General features: G+C 39.4%; 1 protein-coding gene across 1 annotated transcript in view; it reads left to right on the forward strand.

Moving 5' to 3' along the window:
• Positions 1-24,702, forward strand: part of CCDC6 (coiled-coil domain containing 6) — a 103,032-nt gene extending 78,330 nt beyond the window's left edge. The window contains exons 4-9 of the mRNA XM_063102775.1: positions 2,179-2,282; positions 4,362-4,522; positions 8,910-9,066; positions 11,840-11,940; positions 19,203-19,327; positions 20,393-24,702. Coding sequence (XP_062958845.1) covers positions 2,179-2,282; positions 4,362-4,522; positions 8,910-9,066; positions 11,840-11,940; positions 19,203-19,327; positions 20,393-20,587 — 843 coding nt within the window. The 3' untranslated portion in view covers positions 20,588-24,702. The remainder of the gene's footprint in view (positions 1-2,178; positions 2,283-4,361; positions 4,523-8,909; positions 9,067-11,839; positions 11,941-19,202; positions 19,328-20,392) is intronic.

Genomic DNA, 24,702 nt, shown 5'->3' on the forward strand with positions numbered 1-24,702 from the left:
CAAAGTACTTCTCACTTATTCTGACTTCCTGCCCTCTTCCTTCTTTTTTTGTCTTCAGTGTCACCTTCCGCCATGCAAAGAAAATATTTTGAAGCTCTGTTTTCAGTTTACTATGTGATCTTGGTTCATTCTCTTGTCAAATAAGCTTACCAATGTTTATTCATGGCCCGTAAGGTGCCAGATGTTGTGGTAGACAGTGAGATACACCAATGAACGAAACAGACAAGAATGTAAGCTTAAGTTCTCGAGGGCTGGAACAGAAGCGGAACGGATGACGATCCAGAGATGGTGATTATCATAGCCAACATGTATTGAGCACTTTCTAAGTGCAGTCAGTTATCAATGATTTGCATGAGTGAACTCATTTAATTTATCCCTTATTTGATAAGTGATGAAATTATGTCTAATAGTTTTCCAGACATCTAACTAGCATTTGGTGGAGTCAATATGTGAACCCAGGCATGTGGCTCAAAGTCTGTGATCATAACCACATCACTCCACTGCCTTTCTGAAAGAGAGAAGCGTTAATTCTAGGAGTCCCTTCTAATGTATTGGCTGCTGCTTTACACATACCTAAAGCTATAGGAAATATTTTATTCAAATAGCCAGTCATTTCTACAGCCGTTTTTATGGTTTTCAGGGGAAGAAAAGAAAGCCTAGAGATCTGTGCCGCCATGTGAGAATGTTTTCTCCCTATATTTGACCTTTTTTCCCACCCCAAACTTAGGCACGATCATTTCATTGTCCTTACATCATTTCCTTGATTGTTTAGGTTTCAAGACAACGTATTTTATGGATATTCATACTAGCTCAGATGTGGAACAAGTAACCACTTGCTCTTACAGGTCTGTCCTGTGCTCCTTGTGTGAATACGGACAAGTCTGTTGCCCTCTGTGGGCTCCTTAAGGACATTGACTGGGTTGGTGATTTATAGGGGTTGAGATTTGTGCTTCTTAAGACTGAGCTACCACGGGAGCAGTTTCAGAAAGGGGAACTGTATTTGGGTATAAAAATAAAACTGCACTTCAGATGTTGTTTTTCGAAGTTTGATGCTTTGGTTGCTTCAAAAGACTGCATTTTATACACTCTGTTGGCTCCACCTTACCGTATACACAAGGGGTTTTTGATCAATGTAGAGCTTGCCTCTGTGACTCACTAAGGAAATGTGAAATCTGTTGACATCCCTGTAGCTGTGCAATCAAAAATAATTTGTTGACTCAGCGATTGAAAAGGCTGAAGAGACAGCATGAGGGCAGCAACATAGGCTTGCTGTCTTTAAAAAAAGTTTCCTTTTAAAATATCTCAAACATACAGGTGCAGAAAATGATACAATATTCCCCCTACTCATTGCTGTGAAATCTGTTTATCAGTGCACTTTCTGTCCTTCTCATCAGCCCTCTTCTTCATATCAGTTTGACACCCTTTTACAAGTATATAATTCACTTGTTTCAGTTTTTATCTTGACCCCCACTAAACTGTAAGTTCCATGAGGGCAGAAATGTCTGACTCTTCGCTGCATTGCTGCATCATCCCTGTTATCCAGTGTCTGTCATCGTCCTCAGTATTTATTGCATATTGCTCCATATCAGTTGATTAAATGAATTTTGTGTTTCCTTTGTTTTATGAAATAGAATGTAGTTTGGGGTTCTCTCCCCAACTCTGCCCCAAATCAGATTTCCCTTTTCCCCTATATCTGGAGAGATAACCAGTATTGTGAATTTGTTGTTTATCATTCTTGTGTATGTTTTTATATCTTAGTACATATTTATATACATCCATTAGCCAGTACGTAGAGTTGTTTTGGGACCTTTCTCATTTAACATTGAACTGTACGCAGGACTAAAGGACAAACCCAGAAAAGTCCTGGTATGGCTAGTAAATAGAACTCCCCCAAATCTTTTCGAAGGAAGACTTTCCATGTGCCTTGGATAAATGTTGAAACAATAAATGTAATTCATGTACCAGACAATTAAGCATTAACATCCAAAAATGAACCTGTCTTGGTTTTCTCAATTCAAGTTTAAGAACTACATGTATTTAATGTGTTTATGCCAGAAAATTGGTCATGTCTTTGCAGTTTTCTCCAAGTAAGGGGGTCCTAATGGTCCAATCAAAAAGTCTAATGAACAAAGTTTAAGTGACCTACCACTCTCAGTAAAACTTCCTTCTCTCCTTTAGTTGAGACGGGAAAAGATTGACCTTGAAAATACATTGGAACAGGAACAAGAAGCTCTAGTTAATCGTCTCTGGAAAAGGATGGACAAACTTGAAGCTGAAAAGCGGTTTGTATAGTCTTGCTGTTCAGTATGGGGGGGAGTGTGTGTGTCTGGAGTACTGCTCTGGGTGTGCCTGAGGGATAACAAGGGGACATTTAATTCCTTGGGTGATGCGCGTCATTTTAATTTGCCAAAGGAAAAAAAATGTTGAATGCCTTTCAAGCTATTCCCGTGCTGGTTACCTCTTTATTCTTTGCTGTCTTAATGTCCTAGTAGAATCTCTTTTCCTTTGAGGTCACAAGGCTGTGACGGAATTAGTCATGGGGCTATTGTTCACCTTTACATTGTCTCCAAGGATGGTTACAGTTTCAACATTTCACCTTACCAACCTGTCTTCCTCAGTTGTTTTCTAAAGTACTTAGAATACACTATGTACTGTTAATTACTACACATATCTAGAATTTATTTCATTGGGAAGGTTGAGATTTTAATATGAGGAAATATTGCTATTTGTTTTAAAACCCACCATAAAGAAGTACCTGTGCATGTTTGAGGTTAGATTTCTTGTGTTGAATATATGTACATGGATGTGAAATGTCATGCAACAGCAAACATTTCTTCAACCCCTTTGTGCAAGGTACTATCAAGCCCTTGTTTTTGAGCACTGTGTACTTTGTGGGTGGGTGGATGGGTGGGGCAGGGCTTGAAAAAATGGCAGGAAGGTTCTGTAGGTAGGATGTGTGCATGGGTGTAAAAAGTGAGTTTCTTGAAAATGTTCATTAATCTACTTCACCAGGATCTTTCGTTTGCTACCCAAAGTCCTTTTGCCTTAAGTATTTGGTTTGGACGCACATTCATAAGTTATTTTGAGGTCATCTGTGGATTTGTAAAATATAGACATACCACATCACTTTATGAAAAGTAAAAATTAGAGATATATCTACAGGAAATTAAACTATAATCATATCAGCTATATTTTGCATTATTGTAGCAGTACTAATAAATTAAATTGTGAAGTTGTTTTATGTAATAAATGTAGGGACCATTACAGCATTTTAACATACTAGTTTTCTCAGTCAGGGTAGACCTAGACGTAATTCATAGTTTGTACTTAGGCAAACTCAAAGGTAAAACATTATAAGTAAAACAAAACCAGAAACCCCAGCAGCTTATAGGAGACATAGAGATTTTACACATATCTAGAATTTATTTCATTGGGAAGGATGAGATTTTAATATGTAGAAATATTACTATTTGTTTTAAGACCTACTGTAAAGAGGAGGTACCTGTACATGTTTAAGGTTAGGATTTCTTGTGTTGAATGTGTGTACGTGGATATGAAATGTCATGCAACAGCAAACATTTCTTCAACCCTTTTATGCAAGTTATTACCAGTCGGTCTGCCTCTGTGGAGTGCAGTTGGAAGTTTTACATATGTTAATGCCAAATTATTGAATTGAACAATATGAAATTGTCATTTTGTAGGTCAAAAACTATTGAATATCAGCATTTTAGATGCTTCAACCTAAAAATAATTGGTGCAGAAGGTGGTACCACCAATTATTAACCCAGTAATTTTGGTTTTGTCTTGTTTTTAACTTTTTGCCTTTGCTATGGCCAGAAGCAAAGGGCCCTCAGTCCAGTTTGCCCTGCCCTTGGGATTAGTTTTGTGGGAGGAAATTTAACAAGTTGAGTTTCTTTATGTGACTTCACCCTCCCAGGAGATTCATAAGAGCTTATGTTTCAACAAAAAGCGTTAAGAGCGTGAAATTCCTTTAGTATCTTCATGCCCTAAAACCAGCATGTTGAACATTTTAGTCAGCATATAATTCTGAGTGCCTACTGTATTCCAGGCATAATAATCAGAACCAAGTGTTAGCTAGAGACTTTTCAGTAATGCTTAATTACCAGTGGTTGTTTAAAAGAATAAAAGGAGATTAGATCCTTCACTTCTTTCCTCTGATCTGAGATAGCAGGTAAGGGTGACCAGAAGTTGTTGAAAAATGGGCAGAGGAGTTAAGCAACCCTGATAATTCTGGCAATTAATGGGAGCTTTCTTTTAAAATAAACCCTCCAGCCAGTATGTTGTTTTGTCTTTTAGAGGCAAACTGATTTTCATTATTGGAATTTTTCTTTTCAATGAAGAATCCTGCAGGAGAAATTAGACCAGCCTGTCTCTGCTCCACCATCACCTAGAGATATCTCCATGGAGATCGATTCTCCAGAAAACATGATGCGCCACATCAGGTTTTTAAAGAATGAAGTCGAGCGGCTGAAGAAGCAACTTAGAGCTGCCCAGTTACAGCGTACGTAGCCTCCATTTTCATTGCTTTCCTGTCTCTACAATTAATACATTTACCAAATACAGGGTATTACCCATATTTACCATTGAATTAAATTCATTAAATTCATGTTTTATTTTATTACTGATACATGCTTACATAAATAGACCTATCATCCTGGAATAGATTTTCATTTAAACAGTATAGTAGGGGAGGACAGACCACTTAGAATGCTTCTAGAGAATAATTTAAATAAATTCAGGAGGGTCCAGCATCACAGGTAATATGTTTGATCTTTTCCCCCATGTTCATCTTGAGGATTGTGCTAATAACAAAAATATTGTAGGAGACCTCAATGCACTTTTGGAATATTAAGGCAGAATTAGAGTGTTTACATTCCTTACTACTAAATTTAGCCTTAGCTGACATTTGTTCACAGTATTTGAAGAATAAATGCTTTTGAAATTTATACTTAATATTCTAGAAGAGGCTAAAGATGTTGAGTTGGAAATCAAAGGAGCTAGATTTCTGAATGCTTGATTAGGTCCCTGTGTGTTTTCTTGGGTCTCCGCAATTTCTACTTTTTTGGCTGCTCAAATGTATCTTTTTAAATAGATAATACAGTGAAGGGTATGCAGTGAAAAAGTAAGTCTCACTTTCACCCCTGGTCCCCAGGCACTGGTTTCCACAAATACACATTTTTATCGTATTCTTCCAGATAGATGTATATGTGTATATAAAGTTCTTTTATGCAAGTAGTAGTACAAGAAGCATACTGTTTTGCACCTTTCTATTTTTACTGACTATGTCCTGCAGTTTTTCCCTGCCAGTACATACAGGGCTGCCTTAGTCCCTTCTTAAAAATCTACATAGTATTATATTGTATGAATAGAACATACTTTTAACTAGCCTCATAATGATGGACCCTTCTCGGTTGTTATGCCGCAACTGCAACGAACGTCTTTGTACACACAGCTGATACCTGTGTAAGAACACCTTCAGGATAGATTTTAGGAGGTAGATTTGCTGGATCAAAAAGAATATGCATTTAAAATTTCGGTGGTTCTTTGTTTTCTTCTCTGAAGTTCATGGCAAGTTCTAGTACAGTGGTGCATTAGGATCATCCCTGGACATTTAAACAGTATGGCGTGTTAGTTTCCTATTTCTGCTCTAACAGATTATCACACACTTGGTGGCTCAAAACAACACAAATTTATTATCTTCTAGTTCTGGAGTCTGCAGTCTGCAGTCTGAAATGGGACTCACTGGGCTAAAATCAAGGTGTCGGCAGGGCTGCGTTCCTTCTGGAGGCTATAGGGGAGAATCTGTTTTCTTTCCTATTCTGTCTTCTAGATGCTGTCTGCATTCCCTGGCTCATGACCCCTGTTTAGCAGTGGAGTAAGTCCCACCCCTGCTTCTGTTGTCACATCTCCCTTTATAAGGACCTTTGCAATTATGTTGGGCCCACCTTGATAACCCAGGATTACCTTCCCATCTCCAGGTCTTTAACTTAATCACATCTGCAAAGTTCCTTTTGGAACTTTGAAAGGTAGTAGCCTTTATAGGTTCTAGAGTTTACATGTGGACATCTCTAGGGGACCATTGTTCTATCTAACACCACCATATACAGGTCTCTGGGTTTACTCTAGGGGTAGAACCTGGTCCACTGAATTAAAAAAAAAAAAAAATACAAGTAATTCTGACATGTACCTCAGGTTGATAACTACGACATATATTCCATGAAAACAAATGAAATAAATCAAGGAGTTCTTAAATATTAGTTATTTTAAGATGTGTTTGAGTTTTTGTTGTATTGGGTAGACAAATACCTTTTAGCACCTTTCTGAACTCTTTCTGGTGCTGTCAGTTTGCCTTTTTCTTCCCCACTTATACTTGCTATGTTGTGTCTTAAGCAAAATTTTTAGAAGAATTTGGGAAGAATTTTTTATTGTTAGTACTTGCACTGTACCGCACCATTTGGTCTTTGAAGAGACCGCAGTTACCAACAGAGGCATCTGTAAGTGCTATTTTGATTGTGCAAGGACAGAGAAAGCTGAGCTGAAGAAGGTGGCACTGGGCTGCCTGTAGTTGGTTCGGATTAGGCTTAGAGGAAGAGTTAGTGACTTCTCCTCGTCCATCTGCCTCATCCTCCTGGGGTCAGATGACCCTCATCTCCTTTGGATGCAGCAGGCCTCATCTGAGCTTAAACCTCTCTCTCCATAGTTCTCAAATCTGGTTGAACGTTGGAATCCCTTGCGAAGCTTTTTAATGCACCAGTGGCCAGGCCTCATCTTCAGGGATTCTGATTAAATTGGTTGGGGTAGGACCTGGGCATCAGTGTTTTCTAACCATAAACTTGAAAGGGAATGCAAAATGTAACAGGCCACCTTTGGATTATTTGAGTCTGTCTGGAAGTCACCTTGGTTGGCACTCTCTTTGACTAACTATTGGGAAATGGCTGGAGATGGGGGAAATAGAGCTGTGGCCCCGAAGTACTAGGGAGCTCTGTGTGAGAGAAGGAAGGAGGATGACTCACGGGAGGAAGTCCAGTTAGGTGTGGCGGTAGGTGTGCCAGCAGAGGGCACCTGAGGAATGCCAGGGTGCCAGCCATCTGTGCCTGGGTCTGTGACACCCAGAGGTGTTGGATCCAGTGTATTCTCTGAACCTCTGGCTTCTGGGTTAATTGCTGCATTGTCAGGAAGTCTTCAGCCATCACTTCAGGTGACAATCTCATCTGTAGATTATCGTTTAAGGATCCCCAGGTGGTAAGGATTGCTATTTTCTTTGAAAGACCATGTTTTCTCTTAAATTATTGTTCTTGGGGCCTCATGAATCTTCAATTCTGTGAAGCTTTCTCATTTATGGAAAAGAAAGTCAACTTGCTCGGACAGTCATCTTTCTACTTCGGAAAACAGTAAATACACCAAGGGGCCAATCAAGTGCTTCCTGTAGAGCTAAGTGAAAAATTCTCCATGCTTGCATATTTGGGCTGAAATAACACAAATCATTTATATTAAAAGTGCACTTTGTAAATGTTTTCCCAGCATGCCTTCAATTAAAGAGATTTTTGCATCTGGATTAGACAGCGGGGTTTCTGGCTATATTGAAAACAAACGAGAGATTTAGTGTTTTGTGCACTTAATAGTGTTTAATAATTTTGGTATTTTTATTTGAATTTCTAAAATAAGGATTTTCAAGAGCTTTTATATATTCTGTAATGATGCTGTTTTGGAAATCATTGAATACCTATCATCAAATGTCATTATTTGCTGAAATGCCAGGCCTTCATCGAGTTGCTAAAGACTGAAACTAATTTTCCATGCTTTGGGAGTTGAAGTAGGGTCAGTTCTTGGGAGAGAAGTGTTCAATGTGGCATTCAGCTCTTTCCATCTTTCTTAAATTTGGGCTGGGACAATAATATGGAGCAGCACACAATAGGAAACACTTAGACATGTTCATGGCCACTCTGAATTTGTAGCTATTTCTCAGAAACGAGAAGTACATGAAGATTTTACTTTTCCCAAGTTCATTGATTGGGGCAAGGGAAAGGAAGGAAGCAAACACTGATTTTTATATTAGGGTTATTTTTGTTACTTGGTAACAACAGATTCCATCTGAGATAAAGCAGAAAGGGGAGGGGGGTTGGGAGAGGAGGTGGAGGAGACATGTTTTGCCTTTTTTTGGAAGAGTGCTGGAGTGTGCCACAGAATCCTGAAAAGAATTATCTCAGAAGGGTAGGGGTTGGGATTAGCAGAAGGAGATTGGAGCTCCGTGAAGATGTCAGCTCCCATTTCAGATTCCTGGGGGAGAGAATCTAAGCGGCTCAGCCTGGGTTCAGTGTGCAGCCCTGAGGAGAGCTGTTAGAGCTAACTGTTACCACGTGTGTTCTTCTAGTACCCTGTTCTCGGTATGCCTCTGCTGCCACGCATGGTGGGTGTGCGCACAAGTGTCACAAGCTCCCATGCAGGACTCCCTGCGCCTGGAGTTGGGAGGCAGCTGAATTGGTGCCTAGAGGGGAGCCTGTGGGCGGAGTCTGTCTCCCTGACCCCTTCCTCCCTCAGCTCCAGCAACAGAGAGAAGCTCTGGCAGCCGCCACCTCGGACTCATCTACAGTTGCTGTTTCCTCTTCCATGTACAGCATGTGAGAACGCAGGAGAGTGGGAGTGAAGATTAAGAACCTCCCGGCACTGTCTTTTATATTTTTTTTCTAAATGCAAATCATTGTTAAACTTTGATATTTGGGATAAACTTTGAGTCCAGACCTCATCTGTGTGTGAGAGCGAGAAAGACTGTCTCGCAACAGGTCCCTCTGTCAGTGACACAGGGGCTGACCTGACCTGAAGCCTCCTTTTGTGAGATTTGGGTTTGATCATGCAAAATGTGGTTTAATTTGAGAACCCTGGCTTTTCAGATTCAGAGAAAATGGCACAGTACCTGGAGGAGGAACGTCACATGAGGGAAGAGAACTTGAGGCTGCAGAGGAAGCTTCAGAGAGAGATGGAGAGAAGAGAAGCCCTCTGTCGCCAGCTCTCGGAGAGCGAGTCCAGCCTAGAGATGGATGACGAGAGGTGGGTGCATGGCCTTCCTACGAGTCTCGTAAAACAAAAGAGGGGAAAAGCCTCCACGAGACCTCTCTTTGCATCCTGTTAGATGTGGAAAGGAGATGGCTTAAACATGTACTTGTTGTGATGATGAGTGCCACCACATTGTAGGAGATGCTAAGAATGGGATAAGTGAAGAGGATTGAACGTTTTCCTTAAACACAAAAAGAAGAAAACAAAATGCCTCTCTAAAATTATTTTGGGGTGGGGAAGGGCTGGCCAGTTAGCTCAGTTGGTTAGAATGCAGTGTTATAATTCGAAGGTTGAGAGTTCAGATCTACCTACTGGCTGGCCACCAAAAACAGATCCATAAAAATAAATAAATTTGGTAGGGAGAGATATGGAGGGCAGGGTTATATGTAGAGAGGTGGCAGAGTTTGCATTTTTATTGGATTAGTTTACGCCTGTGTTATATCCATTTAAAGCACGGGAGTGTCTGAATTCCTATGCAGTCTACAGATAAGCAAGCTGTAGAGCAGCTTGAGGACACAAATGCAGGCATGGGTTGAAAGAACCAGCAGGAGACAGGTGGAGGTTACTGAAATCCCATGGACTTGCCTTGATACACTTGATACCTTTTGAACCTTTTTGCAGCTGCTTTTTAAAAATCAGACTAGTGCATTGCATTCATGTGTTCAAGCCTAAGCACTGAACTCCCTCACTGCCCCCCTATGAATGGGCTGAAATAAGAGTCATCCTTTGGTTAACCAGAGGAAATGGTCTCAGCATTTGTCTCTCATCCAGACACCCTCTTCCTCTCCCTTCTCCTCTGAACTTGGAAATAAGGTGGTGGTTAAGATAAACAACAAATATAAATCGAAAAAATTGTATTAATCAGCAGAGAAACCCAGCAGTTAGGGAATTAGCCTTTCTCTGAACCAGATCATTTCTGTAGGAAAATTCCCCCTTCTGGATCAGGGATGACCTTGCCTTACATGGGCCATATTTCAGTGTGAGAGGTGAGACTGCACATCCTCGGGGTCCCTCCAACAGTGCTGGTCAGCCAGTGTCTGAGAGCAGGGTCTGCTAATGGCTATGACAAATAGTGCTGTCTGTTGATGCCAGAACATATTGTCTGAAAACACACATGCAATAATTATCACTTCAACACTCTGTGGAATAGATCCAGAGGGCTAACAAAGCTTTTGACCAATTTGCTATGGACAGTGGTATTATCATTTCAAGAAAAATGTTAGATTTTCTATAATAAAAGTCTATATTTTTTATAATGAGAAAAATTTATAAAAATAGAATAAGTTATCCTATTTAAAATATCTATGTGTATGCTACCTCATTTAAAAAGAATAACGATATCCTTTCTCAGCTTTGTATTATAAAACTACCATTCTTAATTCTAAATTTCACTGATCTATTTCTGATAGTTTCTTATTCTGTCTAAACTCCTTATCCTCTGAAAACTAAAAATGTCAACTAGAATACTAAATAGCTTATTAACTACATTATTAACTTTAAGAGACAGAGCAGAGCATGTGTTAACATATGTAGCACCCTGTATCCAATTTTGAATAAGACACTCTGTAAGGGACACTTTCTTCTGACTACAATGACTTTAGGCTTCCAGATAAATAACTGTTTTTTTCCAGTACTGGTATGCACTCCAGAAGGTTTGTCTTACCTTTTATAGGTCAGATTATTCCAGGTAGAGTACAGTTGCCTAGTAAATATTTCTTTCCCTACTAGGAATGATGATGACATATTTGAGAGAAAGAAAGTAGTCTGACACTTAGGACCACAAGAGGCAGTCCTAGTTGCCTCGCTGGATGTAGAATAGAAGGAAAAGTCCAACCTCATGCCACTATGGTGGGCTGCTCCAAAGAGGATAGGAAGAATCGATGGCATATATTTAGTTGAGATACATGTCAAATGAGGGAGCCTGGTTTTGTTCAAGTCGAATAAACCTGCTTAGAAATGGCTGAGTTAGAGTTTACACATGAACTAGTTGAGTGCCAGGGCTGAGATATAGGTGTATGCATGTGTGGCCGCAAGGCCTGCGAAGGATGGTTTATCAGGAATTCTCTCAAGCAGAAATTTCTCCTCGTCAGCACTCTGTGCTTGGTTCACAAAATGAAAGCTGATCTTGCTGATGATCATGCTTCAGAATTCTCAGGTCTAATGTGGCTGCTGAGTCCAGGAAGAAGTCAGACTTGGCACAGTGTGGCTAAGCGTGACCTGACATAGGTGCAGTAGTTGTGTATTTTATTACGTTCTAACATGTGGCTGCTTGTTAGGCAAGGCTCACCTTGTAAACTATTGATGTTCAGTTCGTGGGAGTACATATATTTAAGCTTTAATTTGATGACATAAATCCCAGAGGGCTTGCTTGGTTTTGAGTTTCAAATAACAGTGTGAATGTAGCCATTAAAAAGTGGACGACTTTGTAATTCTTGGGACAGTGGAATTTCTGTACAGCTGTTGTGTGACAGAGAAAAGGCTGGTCCTCTCTGTCGTATGGTTAAGCTCTGTTACCAGGCCTCCATTCTGAGCTAAAGCAACCTGGATTCCCTAACCTGTGCTTCGGGGGAGTGAGCTTTGCCAGACGGTGGAGCAGTGTGACCCGGTGAACCATTTTATAAACATCTTTTAGCTATAGCATCACTCTCTAGACATTTGGGATTTTGACCTCAAGATAGGAACCCCAAACATTTTCTCATAGGAAAAGACTCTCTTAAGAACTATTTAAATGCAGGTGGTTTGATCATTTTCCCCTCTCTCCTCTTAGGTATTTCAATGAAATGTCTGCACAAGGACTAAGACCTCGCACTGTGTCCAGCCCAATCCCTTACACACCTTCTCCGAGTTCAAGCAGGCCTATATCACCCGGTGAGTACCTGTCTTCTGCTACTACAGTGACTGATTTCTGGTACATTTAGTAGGCAGTCCTGATGGGGTTCCCTTCGAGCATATAAAAATCTTGTAAACAGAGATAATTGTCATATGTTTTTTAAAAACATCAAAAACAGATCACTATCAAGACTAAGAGTTTTAGCTTGAAAATTTGAAGCATAAATGCTATAGTGCCAGTTGATGTTTCTCCTCATTTCTTTTTTTAATCTAAAAGGAATTTGACCCCAAACACCTTTTTGTCTGTGACTATGATTTTATGTGTCAGTGGATGAACAAAAACCTTGGCTAGCTTTCCCGGGTGCGTTGTAGTGCATCTTATATGGGTCCTTTTACTCTATTCCACGTGCATTATCTCATTTTTATTCTCAGGATAATTAACGTAGGCATCACTTTGCTTGTGTTAAAATGGAGGAAGCAGCGATGAAAAGGTTCACTACTGGTCACACTGTCTGGAAGTGGCAAGGCAGGGAGTACCTGTGTCCGAAGCCAGAGTTCCTTCTCGCCTGAGTTCTTTCTAGCCTGAGCTGCCTCCTCACATTTCCTAATGATTCCTGAGCAGTCCTTGGCCCAGAAGGCAGGCTGTACAAGAAGGAAAGAATTTCTGTCCGGCGGTCTGCTTCCAGCTTTCTCTTGGAAGCCTTTGCCTCAAAGGCAGGCTTGTCTTCATCTGAGCCCAAAAACTCTCTCCCCAGGGTGTCTGGCTCAGTGCCAGCTCTGCGGGGAGCTCCCAGTCCAGGAGGGCAAGTCAGTGATCCAGCAAAGGAGGGAGACGGAGCAGAGGAAGGGAGGGAAGAAAAGGTAGCGGGCTGCAGGATTGTGTCTTGTGACTGCAAAGTGAGACCAATTTTCTTGTGCTTGCTAGTAAGCAGATTTTAAACAGAGCTGGGGAAAATAATGTCTGGGGGTGGGGAAGGGAATGCAGGAGGAGTTTCACAGTAGAATGGAGTGAGGTGAGTACCTCGAAGGGTAGCAGCACAAAGGTTCTGTTGTAAAGCAAAACAGCTTTGCGTTAGGGTGTCAGCATCTTATTTTGTCTGTTATCCTGCCCATAAGGCCAGTGTAGGGGAGGTGGTGCTGTAATGTGGGTTGCCATAGATAAGTGTGAGATAGAAATGGCTTGGTTTTGAGTTTAGGATCCAGCCCAGCACACTGTGCTGCTGTAACTTTTGTTTTTAAAAGAGAAAATCAAAAGATAGAAAGTCCAGCACAAAAAGTGGCAGCTTTTGTGTACTTCATGCCACCTTGCTCTCTGGCATCAGGCAAGGGTAAAGAGGGGTGAACCCAGGCCAAAAGGACCTTCTATCATGGATCAACGGCACGATCATCACCCCTTGTTCTTGCCTAGAGGATGTTCCTGAATGTTTCTCCTACTCTTCAGTGGCCTTAAGTCTCTCTCCAAAAGCTTCTCTTCCTAGCGGCCTTTCAATTTTCCCAAAATAGCACTTGGGTTTTATTATCATGATAAAGGTCTTTTTTTGCCTTCTCATTTATTGATGTAAAAGGAAGAAGCAAGATGGTGGGTTATTTTGTAGTCGATGGTGATTTTGATTCATATTAGATATAGTTTAATATCCTGTTTATTTAAACCTAAAGAAATATTTAGAGGTGTGTGATTTTGAATAGATTAAAACTAGTGTTGCAGTCACTGAAAAAAGAAAAACAAATGACAGACCTTGGTTGGGAATATTACTTCCATTATAATAAGTATTCTGCAGAAAAATCTTATTCCATTTACATGATTTTGACTCTGATTGCACCTTGTTCCTGCAGTGGGACCTACTTCAAGTGTGGGGTTTTCCCTTAAACTATGTAATAATAACACCTAGATTTTTTTTTCCTTTCAGCTAGCCTACGTGAGAATATTTTAATTTTATTTTAAGTTCTATAATATCATCAAAGTAGACTTTATCTACTATTTGGCAGCAGAATTAATCCCTTCTAGTCTAGTACGTTGCAGTGCTATACGTAGTAGATCAACATAGCCTAAATGTTCCAGTTTTCTTCTCACTTTAGTTTTTATTAGAAGAATTTGTGTTTTTCAGTATTAAGAATATCTATCACTTCTTTGCAGAAATAGATTGTTTGTATAGTTTTTATTTCCATTTTAAATATTTTGGTTCTTTCTCCTCCTTTCCCATTTTTGGTTAACATTGGAAATCTTATATTTTCACCAACTCGTCAAAATATTTTGCATCCTATGTCACTATTTGCTTGAAAGATCCATATCCTAGAACCTATGAAATTTCCTCTTCATGATTATATATGGGCTTATATATGGGAATTATATATGGGAACAGTGTTACTCTTCAACAATTATTTTTTAGGTTGTTCATTATTTTATGCAGCCTAAAAAAAGGACATTCCCAATTAGCATGTAATTGATGTATTTAAATCAGGGATGAACAATAATGAGATCTAAAAGGGTCTGTACTCCAGTAAATAAAAATAGATAAAATAATAATAATAAATAAAAATAGGTTTGCACACCAATACCAATGAGTATACACCCGGCACCCAGATCTTGGTTTCTAATTCTATTCTCCAGTGGAAAGAACTAGGACTATTTGGAGAAATGGAAGTTTCTAGGGCTGGGACATCTTATAGTACAAGAAAGTAAGGAAGTGCTCAGCAACCACAATGATGGGGATATGTCAGAGGGATACAGCAGCTCCCAGACACCAAAAATGGAACAATTTGAGTGATAAATATTATAATATTAGATTATAATCCACGCATAAAACAAGTTTACTTAGTCCATACTGACAGAAATAAATGATTGAATAATAAAACAGGGAAGAAGAGACAAATCTGCTACAGAGAATTCCAAGTGATATATGTAAAAACTCCCTCCTCAAGGAGGTGGAAATAACTCTGTACTCCTTAAGTGTGGGCTCTGCGATTATACTATTTAGAGGTAAAGTATAGGAGGAAAACCTGGCAAAAGAGACCAGGAAGTTGCTACCAGAAAGGTGGAAAGCAAATTGGTATATGATGTCACTGAAGTTAAGACAAAGTGTCTCCACAAGAAGGGAGTGGTCAGCAGTGTCAGCTGTAAGGTAAAGTAAAATGAGGAGTGGAGATCAGCAACTGCATCTGGCAACATGGAACTCGCTGCAGCCCTTAGCTGGAGAGGTTTGATGGAGTGGCAAGGACAGAAGCCAGCCAGGTCAGGGGGAGTGAAAGAGGAAATTGTGTCTAAATGGTTTGAATTTTTACAAAGAGGATGTTTTCATATGTGACTTGTATGTGTAAAATAATTTTAAAAGGAAAAAAAGGTCTGTCTTTAATTTGTTTCCACAGTTTTTTTTTTCTTTAGCAAAGAAATATTAAAGAAAATTTGGGGCCATCAGAAAGATATAAAGAAGCAGAAATAGTCATCCAGAATCTTTCCATCTAAAAGCGATGTTAATATTTTAGTGTTTTCATGTGTCTTTCTCTCCTGACCCCTGCCCCTTGTGATTTTACTTTAGATGGTCTGTTTCGTATGTATTATGAAGTACTTTTGTATCTTGCTTTATTTTGCTTAGGGTTCTTTTGCGGGGAGGGGAGTCATGAATTGCTTTTAGTCATCTTTGAAATTTGCAGTCTTGAACTTAGCAGCAAAATTGTGAAATAAATCTTGAAATTTTTTGCTTTAGTTAATGCATTTTCATATCAAAGCAAGAAGTTTATTCCAGCAACAGCTTCATAAAACCATAATATTCTACTTAATAAGTTGATATTTGCAGTTTAACAATTTCAACGTAGGTTTTTGGAATTTTTATTCTTTATTATATTCTTGGGTGAGATGGTAAGATACCTGATGATTAGAACTTAAGGGAAAACAAAAATTAGTAAGACATTATCCCTGGCCTCTAAGAGTTTATAATCAACAACAGGACCTGGGGAAGTAGGTAAAAATAAATAGATAAGAAAATTTATAAATTTTATATATTTTATACACTTAAGGTAATTTAACAAACGGCAGTACATTCATTCAATGAAATACTAATCAGCAATAAAAAGGAATTAACTACTGATACATACAACAACCTGGATGGATTGCAGGGGCATTATGCTGAATGGAAAGAGCTAATCTCAAAGAATTACATACTGTATGATTCAATTTATACAACATTCTCAAAGTCACAAAATTATAGTGTTGGAGAGCAGATCAGTCATTGACAGCAGTAAGGATTATGGGGACAATGATTGAGCACATGCACACACATGCAAAGAGTGCATGTGAAAACTAATGAAATTCAAATGAAGTTTGTACTGTAGTAACTAGTATCGTGCCAACGTCAATTTCCTGGTTTTGACAGTGTGCTGTTCTTTGTAGGATTTCATTGGGGGAAGCTGGGTGAAGGGTACTAGAAAATAAGCTAGATTTTTTTTTTTTTTTTTTTTCCCCTAAATGAATTGAATCTCCTATTTGGGAATGAGGATCCACTTTCTCTTAAATTTCATCACTTTCGTAAGAAATAGAATTAGGATTTTATTCCCCAAAGCTATTTAAAGTAAACCTCTCTTCTCTCTCCAAATTGAATGAAGTCCTTACACTAAATATCACATTAAATGACCAGTGAGCTCCCAAAGACTTGTACTTTACCTCTAGACCTCCATTTTGTAAATGTAAATCAAAAATCCACAATTGGAAATATATCAAATAGAAAGCATTACTAATTGATAGTCAGATCAAGGAATAAAAAAACCCTTAGCCTTAGATGTCAAGGGCACAGAAAAGTCCTGTGATGGGACAACTAAAGGAAAGATTGTTGGCTGAATGTCTCAGTCATGGAAGCATAGAAAAACATCCTTAACAGCTTCTGGTTTTCCTGTAATTCCGAAAAGTGGTAAGTAGAGTTTGTGTTGCTTGGCATCCAGTAGCCAATCTTAGGTATAAAGTGGTTGACAATAGGTGGTTCCTATCCAGACACCCCCAAATTTCTCTTTGGTTTCCATTTCCACTCCATCCATTTGTATGAAAACTACCCTGTGCTGGGTATTCTGGTAAACACTGGGAACTCAAAGATGTAAAGACAGCTACATTCATGCAGTGAGAAATAGGTGATACCCCAGATGGATGGAGCCTTCCACAGTAACTCTTGGAAGACTTAGGTTGCTTAGGCTGCACGTGGGTGAAGATCACTTTCTGATCGTTTTCAAAATATGGCTGTTTGGACCTCAACGCAGACCTATTAATTATTAATAGTAAGGAGAGTCTAGACACGTGTACTTTTAAAACACTTTGAATATTCTAAGGTCCTAGATGAAAACAGGGGTTGTTTCTTCCCTAAATATCAGTTTCTTTCTGGAAACGTTGGCATACATTTAGAGATTTTATTCCCTGTGTTATCCTCAAGCTGCAAATTTCTCAGTGGTTTTGTTTGCTATCAGGGTTGCTACCCTCCATGCACCCCCCACACATGCACACAAATGTTTGTGTACCTTTTAATACTTCCCCTTGCATCTGAGTTTTTACCCCTTTGCTCTGTTTTGTCCACTTCATTCTTGTTTCTTCTCATGTCTTCCTAATCCTCTCCTACATCTCAGCTGAACTCCTGGCAAGGCTTGACTTTTTGCTACTGTTGTTAATTATTGGGATAAGAACACTTCACATGAGGTTTACTCTCAACAAATTTTTAGATGTATAATACAGTATTAGCAGCTATAGGCACAATGTTGTTCAGCAGCTCTCTAAAGCTTATGCATCTTGCTGAACTGAATGAAACTTCATACCACTGAATAGCAATTCCCTATTTTCCTCTCCCCACAACCCCTGGCAACCACCATTCTATTCTCTGTGTCTACAAGTTTGACTATTTTAGGTTTCTCACATAAGTGGAACCATGCAGTATTTGTCCTTCTGTGACTGCTTATTTCACTTAGCATAATGTCCTTCAGATTCATCCATGTTATTACTGATGTCAGGGTTTTCTTTTTTTTAAGACTGGATACTATTCCATTGTATGTGTATGCCACATTTTCTTTGTCCACTCATCCATTGGTGGACAGTTAGGTTGTTTCCACATCTTGGCTGTTGTGAATATTGCCGCAGTGAACATGGGAGTGCAAGTATCTCTTTGAGGTCCTGTTTTCAGTTCTTTTGGATAAATACCTGGAAGTGGAATTCTTGGATCATATGGTAGATCCATTTTTAATTACTGAGGTATCTCCATATTGTAATCAATAGCAGCTGTACCATTTTACATTAACACCAACAGTATATACAAGGCTTCCCATTTCTCCGTATCCTGGCTAACACTTACCTTTTGTTTTTTTTGATAATAGGCATTCTAATGTGAGCTGACATCTCACTGTGGTTTTGATTTGCATTTCCCTGATGACTAGTGATCTTGAGCATCTTTTCATATACCTGTTGGCATTTGTATATCTTCTTTAGAGAAATGTCTATTCATGTTCTTTGCTCATTTTTTAAATAAGGTTATTCAAATTTTTCGTTTGTTTTGCTGAGTCATAGGAGTTCCTTATATATTTTGGATATTAACCCCTTACCAGATACATTCTTTATCAGTATTTTCTTCCATTTTATAGGTTGCCTTTTTACTCTGTTGATTGTTTCCTTTGCTGTGCAGAAGGTTTTTAGTTTAGTAGAGCCTTATAACACAAAGGTCACAGGTTCGGATCCCTGTACTGGCCAGCGTGTGTGTACACACGCGCATGCACACACACACACATACACACAAACACACAGTCTTTTTAGTTTAATATAGTCCCACTTGCTTATTTTTGTTTTTGTTGTCTGTTTTTGGTGTCATTTCCAAGAAATTGTTGCCAAGACCAATGTCAAGGAGCTTTCCCCCGTTTTTTTCTTTTCTTTTTTTCCTAAGAATTTTATACTTTCAGGTTAAAAAAAGTGTTTAGTCCATATTGAGTTGGTTTTTGTGTTTGGTGTAAGATAAGGGTCCAATGTCATTCTTTTGCATGCTGATACCCAGTTTTCCCAAAACCATTTGTTGAAGAGACTGTCCTTTCCCCATTATGTATTCCTCGAGCCCTTGTTCAAGATCAGTTGACGATATACGCCTGGGTTTATTTCCGGGCTCTCTGTTTTGTTCCAGGACTTTTATATCCCTTTTATCCAGTATGCTATTCCATGAGCCCACCACTTTTCTCATCTGTTTTCATTTTTGTGGGTGATTGAGAACCTCTGCATTTTAAGACCTCCTACATGTTTAAAGACATCAGATAAATGACTTAGAAATGACATTTAATTTGTTGTTGTTACATTTCAGGTCTATCATATGCAAGTCACACAGTTGGTTTCACACCACCGACTTCACTGACTAGAGCCGGAATGTCTTACTACAATTCCCCTGGCCTTCACGTGCAGCACATGGGAACACCCCATGGTGTCACAGTAAGTGTCTATGGGGCAGGATGTAGCACTTTACTCCTGATGGTGGTACCAGCAGGCCCTCTTCGGGAGACCAGGCTCGATACCCTTAAACATCTACCTCTCTTCCCGCCTCCCTCATCAGATCACCTTAAAACTATAGAGACTCCCCAACCATTTGATGCCAAATTCTGGTGTTGAAACTAAAATCCTTCCTGGGAGGTAAAACTTCAACTTCACTTTCTGTGAAAAATTGCCCTTTGTGATGTATAATTTGAATTCTTGCCAATGCCTCAGTTAAACCCTGGCCAACTCCTTGCCATAAAGAATTATTGTTGGTTGCCACAATGTCTAAAAGTATTTATCATCGGCACCTTCACAGTGCACTGACCCTCAATATTCTTCCTGAAGTTATAGCCTTGTTTCTAGTTTTTCTCTGAATTTCCTCTCCTGGAATTAGAAGGAAATTTAAGTGCTTCTGGTTCAAACTCCACTGAAGGGAGTTTTTTCTTTAGAGTTGGCTGTATAGTTGACCAACAGAGCGGTTAGAAATATAACTAATAGGGTTAGAGAATTGGAGTGAATCAAGGGTATTTCCAATAAGAGAACATTTCAAGCAAGAACCCTATTTTATGAAAGCATTTAAGGTATTTCTGAAGTTATTTTGCCCGTTTAATGGACTTTATAAAAAAAAGCAAGAGTGTTTTTTGTTGAGCTGTAGCTTTTAGGATATGAAAACTTGTTTGAGATGAGTCGTGGAAGGAATTGGGGAAACACACCTGACAGAAAAGCTTTAAGATGACATGACAGCTTTTTAAAAATTTTACAACTGTCTCTTCAAAAGGCCCAAGTCCAGAAGTTTGGTGAACACAAGATTTATAGTAATTTTGCATAGCTTTTTCATAGGTGTAAGTGTAAACACTGCCTTGTTTTAAGTTTTCATTACCATTCAGAAACCAGCAGGGATAAAGAAGGAAATCGCTGGTTTCTTGTCTGGTGGTTTTTGTTTAGCCTCAGCTCTGAGTCAGGCTGTGGTAAAAATGAGCTGTGTACACGTGGCCTGACCTGCTGTTCCTGTCCTTTCTACAGAGGCCTTCACCACGGAGAAGCAACAGTCCTGACAAGTTCAAACGGCCCACGCCACCTCCGTCTCCCAACACACAGACACCAGTGCAGCCGCCTCCGCCTCCGCCTCCACCACCCATGCAGCCTGCCATCCCGTCGGCCACCACCTCGCAGCCTGCCCCCTCGCAACATTCGGTGCACCCCGCCTCCCAGCCTTAATGCATGTGTTTAGTCTGAATTTCAAATTGGGACTCGTCCAATGGAGCCGTCTGTCTACTCAACGCCAAAGGCTTCCTCCCCTGGCATATTCGGATCTGACTTATTTGCACTGAGGTTATCTAGGCTTCACCACCCATCATGTTGTAAATGTTTGTCGGAAATGCAGCCAGTGTTGTGGGTCTGCAACACTAACAAGACGACTTTTTCCATCAGTATTTTACTTGAATCTACACGTACGTCCATTCCCTGGCTGGAACCTTTGCTATTCCGTATTTGGTAATTCAGCAGCAGTGTGCAATTTTTGCTTGGCCCCAGAGCTTCATTTTCCTGGCTTTTAGGTTTGTAAAAGAAAAAGGGATATCTTTTTATATTTTTTTTCATGAATTTGCTGAAAATTACTGAGCTGTTATTACCTTTCTTCTCCCATTATAACGGTGTTTACCCAACATACCAATAATTCAGCACTACAATTCAGATCTTTCAAAATCTAGCTTTCAGTATAGAATGGGAAGTTAGATGAATCAGTGCCCAAGATGCATATTCTGTTTAATAGCGCTTTCTACAGATACACTTTTTACAGGTTATTTTCAGTATATGTCAACATCCATGTCTCTTGTATAAAAGACAGCCTAAAGTAATGAATCACATGGCTGTACCTTTTCCACTTACATGGGATGGATAATTATTGTATATTAAGATGTGATTCTTTCCTTTATCCTTTGTGTTACTCTTCCTAAACTGGCTCCTCTAACATGAGTTGATAAATCTTGTCCTACCCACCAGTGGTTTTAATGGCTGATCAGAATGTACTGTTGATTTCTGCTACAGAAGGCAGTGTGATTGTAACAAAAACAATGTGATTCGCCCTTCCATTCTTTATTTTTTGTTCTCCAAATATAGTTGGAACAAATTTTTAAAGGTGCAAAATATTATTAGAAAATTTTATTTGAAATGGACATTGTAGGAGTATCTTGACATAATGGCCACAAAATACTATATTGCTTGGCAGAAAGGAAAAGAAGTGTAGAGGAAAGTAGCACAGTGCTATTGATGGCTGCTTATTTTGCCCAGTATAAGCAAGTGCAGTGTACAAAGAAGTATATTCTGAATACATTATTTTCATTTACACTCAGCACAAATAAATCGTTTGGTTTCACTTTGAAGTGGACCACTGTGAGTCACTCTTTTCTTAATACTTGCAACATCTTAATTTTTGTTTTTCAGCAGTTACTTGTTTTGTATTTTGGTAGCAAAGTGATTTTTACCACCTGTGTTTGCATATTTATATATGCTGTGGGTGAAAATAACTTACTAGAGAATGTATATTTTATGATGAGAATGTGTATCAGTTGGATATAATCAGAGAACTGAAAATTTATCAGTAACTTTGAAGAGTCCATGTTCTGTGACAACCATCCCAGTTAGCTAACTCTATATTGTACACACTCCTACAAGTAAGGAACTGTGGCATTGTAGATATTTAATATTGTACAGTATAGAAACCTCCATTTTTTGCCTTCAAATGCATATTTAAGAGTTAACAGAATGAAAAAAGTCTTGTTGGATGATAGTATTTGACTAGCATTTTAAGAACTTGAAAGTAAAAGCAACAATAGGATTTTTCACCTCTTCCTTCTTCTACCCCCAAACTGAGAACATCACTCCTTAATTGTTTGGAAGAAATTGTAGGTCTATATAAATTTTATTTATAATGTGTGTATAATATACGTAATCATAGTACAGTTCTCAAATCTGGGGAAGAAGTTTGGCATTTAATTATTGAGGCTTTAGGTTTTTAATATGATAGACCGAGCCGTGTCAAACCCAGCTTTTTCACCAACAGCTTCCTAACCCTCCTGGTACATGCTGTTCCAAGGAATTCTGAGAGTAGGCAAACGGATTTTGCCGTCACGGTACAGTTCTTGGTGTTTCTTATAGGATAAATATGGTATGTTTACAAGACTCTTTTATGAGATTATAGATTTCAGTGCTGTAGGATAGTCTTGCATTCAAACAAAGTCCACAGTGTAATGATCTTCCCTCAGCTTTTGATCAATTTAGTTACCTCCTGAAAGCACAAAAATTAAAACATTGCCATATGGGGAATGAAAAAGCACTTGGAGTGAGCAAACAGTTCCTGATCAATGCCTTTTAGAAACAGGTTCTTGACATTCGGATTTCTGCTGAAATGTACTGCTGGTTCCCTTAGACTAGTCATTTCCATTCAAAATAGAACACAGCTCCTTCAATGAGCACTTTTTCAGCATAGATCGAGTTGCCTCTCCTGCAGACATTCAGAACTGATAGAACAAACACTACTATTTTGAACTGATGATGTTTCATGTCCTTTTAAGGTGTTTTGCATCCCCTTGTGGAGTCCGTAATGCTTGGACAGTATCTGCTAGGACAACTTCTTAACCGTTGCTGAGCCACCAGGGACCCATAAGGTTCAGATCCTGAGCCCCTAGAGGCAAGAGCCCCCTCACCTACAGGGAGCTGACGTACCTCGGCTGGGCACTTCTCGCTGGGGCCGAACGTGTTACTGCTGTCTGTTGCCCACTCGCCCAGATCACACATGGGCTGACTCCTGGGAGGCCTTTGCAGAATCAGTAGCCATCCCGCAGGCAGGCAGGAGCAACCGTGGCTTCAGTACCTTCATTTTCCTGTCTTGCTGACAGAGACCCTTGGCTACCACTGTGCTGCTAATAGAATAAGTACTCTGTTGCCAGATTACCATGCCTTTTATACAAAACCAAATTAACTTACCTAATACCTGACACCTCTCTGGGCTCTGAACTGCTTTCTCTCATCAAGCATGCTGGCATTCTAGAGAGAATTCTAGAAATTTGGCAGATGGTGGAAGTATTTAAGATTGAATTTAACTTACTCCTTTGTTGATTGAAAGGAGTTTTAAATTCTGAGCTCCTGAGATACTAACAACCATGCAATGAATGTGAGACCAGAATGTGGCTTTGACACCAAGTGCTGCTGTCCCTTTGTGATTGGCTTCTAACTGATTTGACCAGAAGGAATTAATAATGTGAATTTTTGTTACTTGTTCAATTGTAGGAAAATAGAATATGTATCGCCCTTTGTTAGGTAGACATGAACTTTTCCTGCACGAAGCCTTGCTTGTAGAGGATGCCCAGTAAGGCAAGACAAAGTATATAGTCACTTGTGCTTTGAGAGCTCAATATTTTTATCTTATCAGTACAGAAGAAATAGTTCTGTATAACTTGATCTTCTGTCTAGTACTTGTCTTATAGGTAACCAACACTGAAAACTTTGTAGTGATGACTACCAAAGAAATACATAGTAAAACAACCGTTTATTTCCAAATTATTAAAGAGCCAGCCATTGACGCTGCTACACGAGTTCCACGCTCAAGAGCCATTGTAAGAGATTAAAAGGGTTTTTAGGTTTTTTTTTTTCCTTTCCTTTTCTTTTTTTGATAAAACATACACACAGCTGTTAGCATAATGTTACAGGGAACATTTTCCAGAATGCTCAGCAGTTGTGATTAACTGCCAAGCCCAGGTTGCCTCTTGTTAGGCAATTGAAGGAATCCCGTGTTTATGACAGCATGGGTGCTGTGTGTGTGCGCGCTTGTGTGCATTCATGCCTTAACTCGGGTTACTGCTCAACTTTGGTTCTTGACTTAGTCTGCACCGTCATCTAGATTGTATTGTACATCGCAGTCTGAACTTCATCCTGGCAAAAACAAAGTTGCAGGCACAACAGTTTAAGAATGCATTCCTCCGGAAGAGTATCTGGTCAGGTTGACCCTGAGCCTTCTTTGGACTTTATTTGGAACTTAGCCTGGAAAGCAAAAGTGGACTGTCAAACGGAAAGATGTCAACAAGGCAGAGAGGAGAGCCGAGTGCTAGCATGCCTTTGCCTCTGCTTATGTGTGCACACTGTGTGTCGTTCATGGTAGCTTGTCTACAACTTGACTAGGTTGGACTTCTGCTAATAGTGGCAATCTTGACATTCTTGTCAGAGTTTAGAGAGATGTAAGACTTCCAGTTAATGTCTTATTTACTTCTTTATGTTGATTAGTCTTTGATACATGTGCTGAATCAGAAACCTAAATAAAGATAATTTTTTAAAATGTA

Source organism: Cynocephalus volans, chromosome 7, assembly GCF_027409185.1.
Source record: "Cynocephalus volans isolate mCynVol1 chromosome 7, mCynVol1.pri, whole genome shotgun sequence".
NCBI lineage: Eukaryota > Metazoa > Chordata > Mammalia > Dermoptera > Cynocephalidae > Cynocephalus > Cynocephalus volans.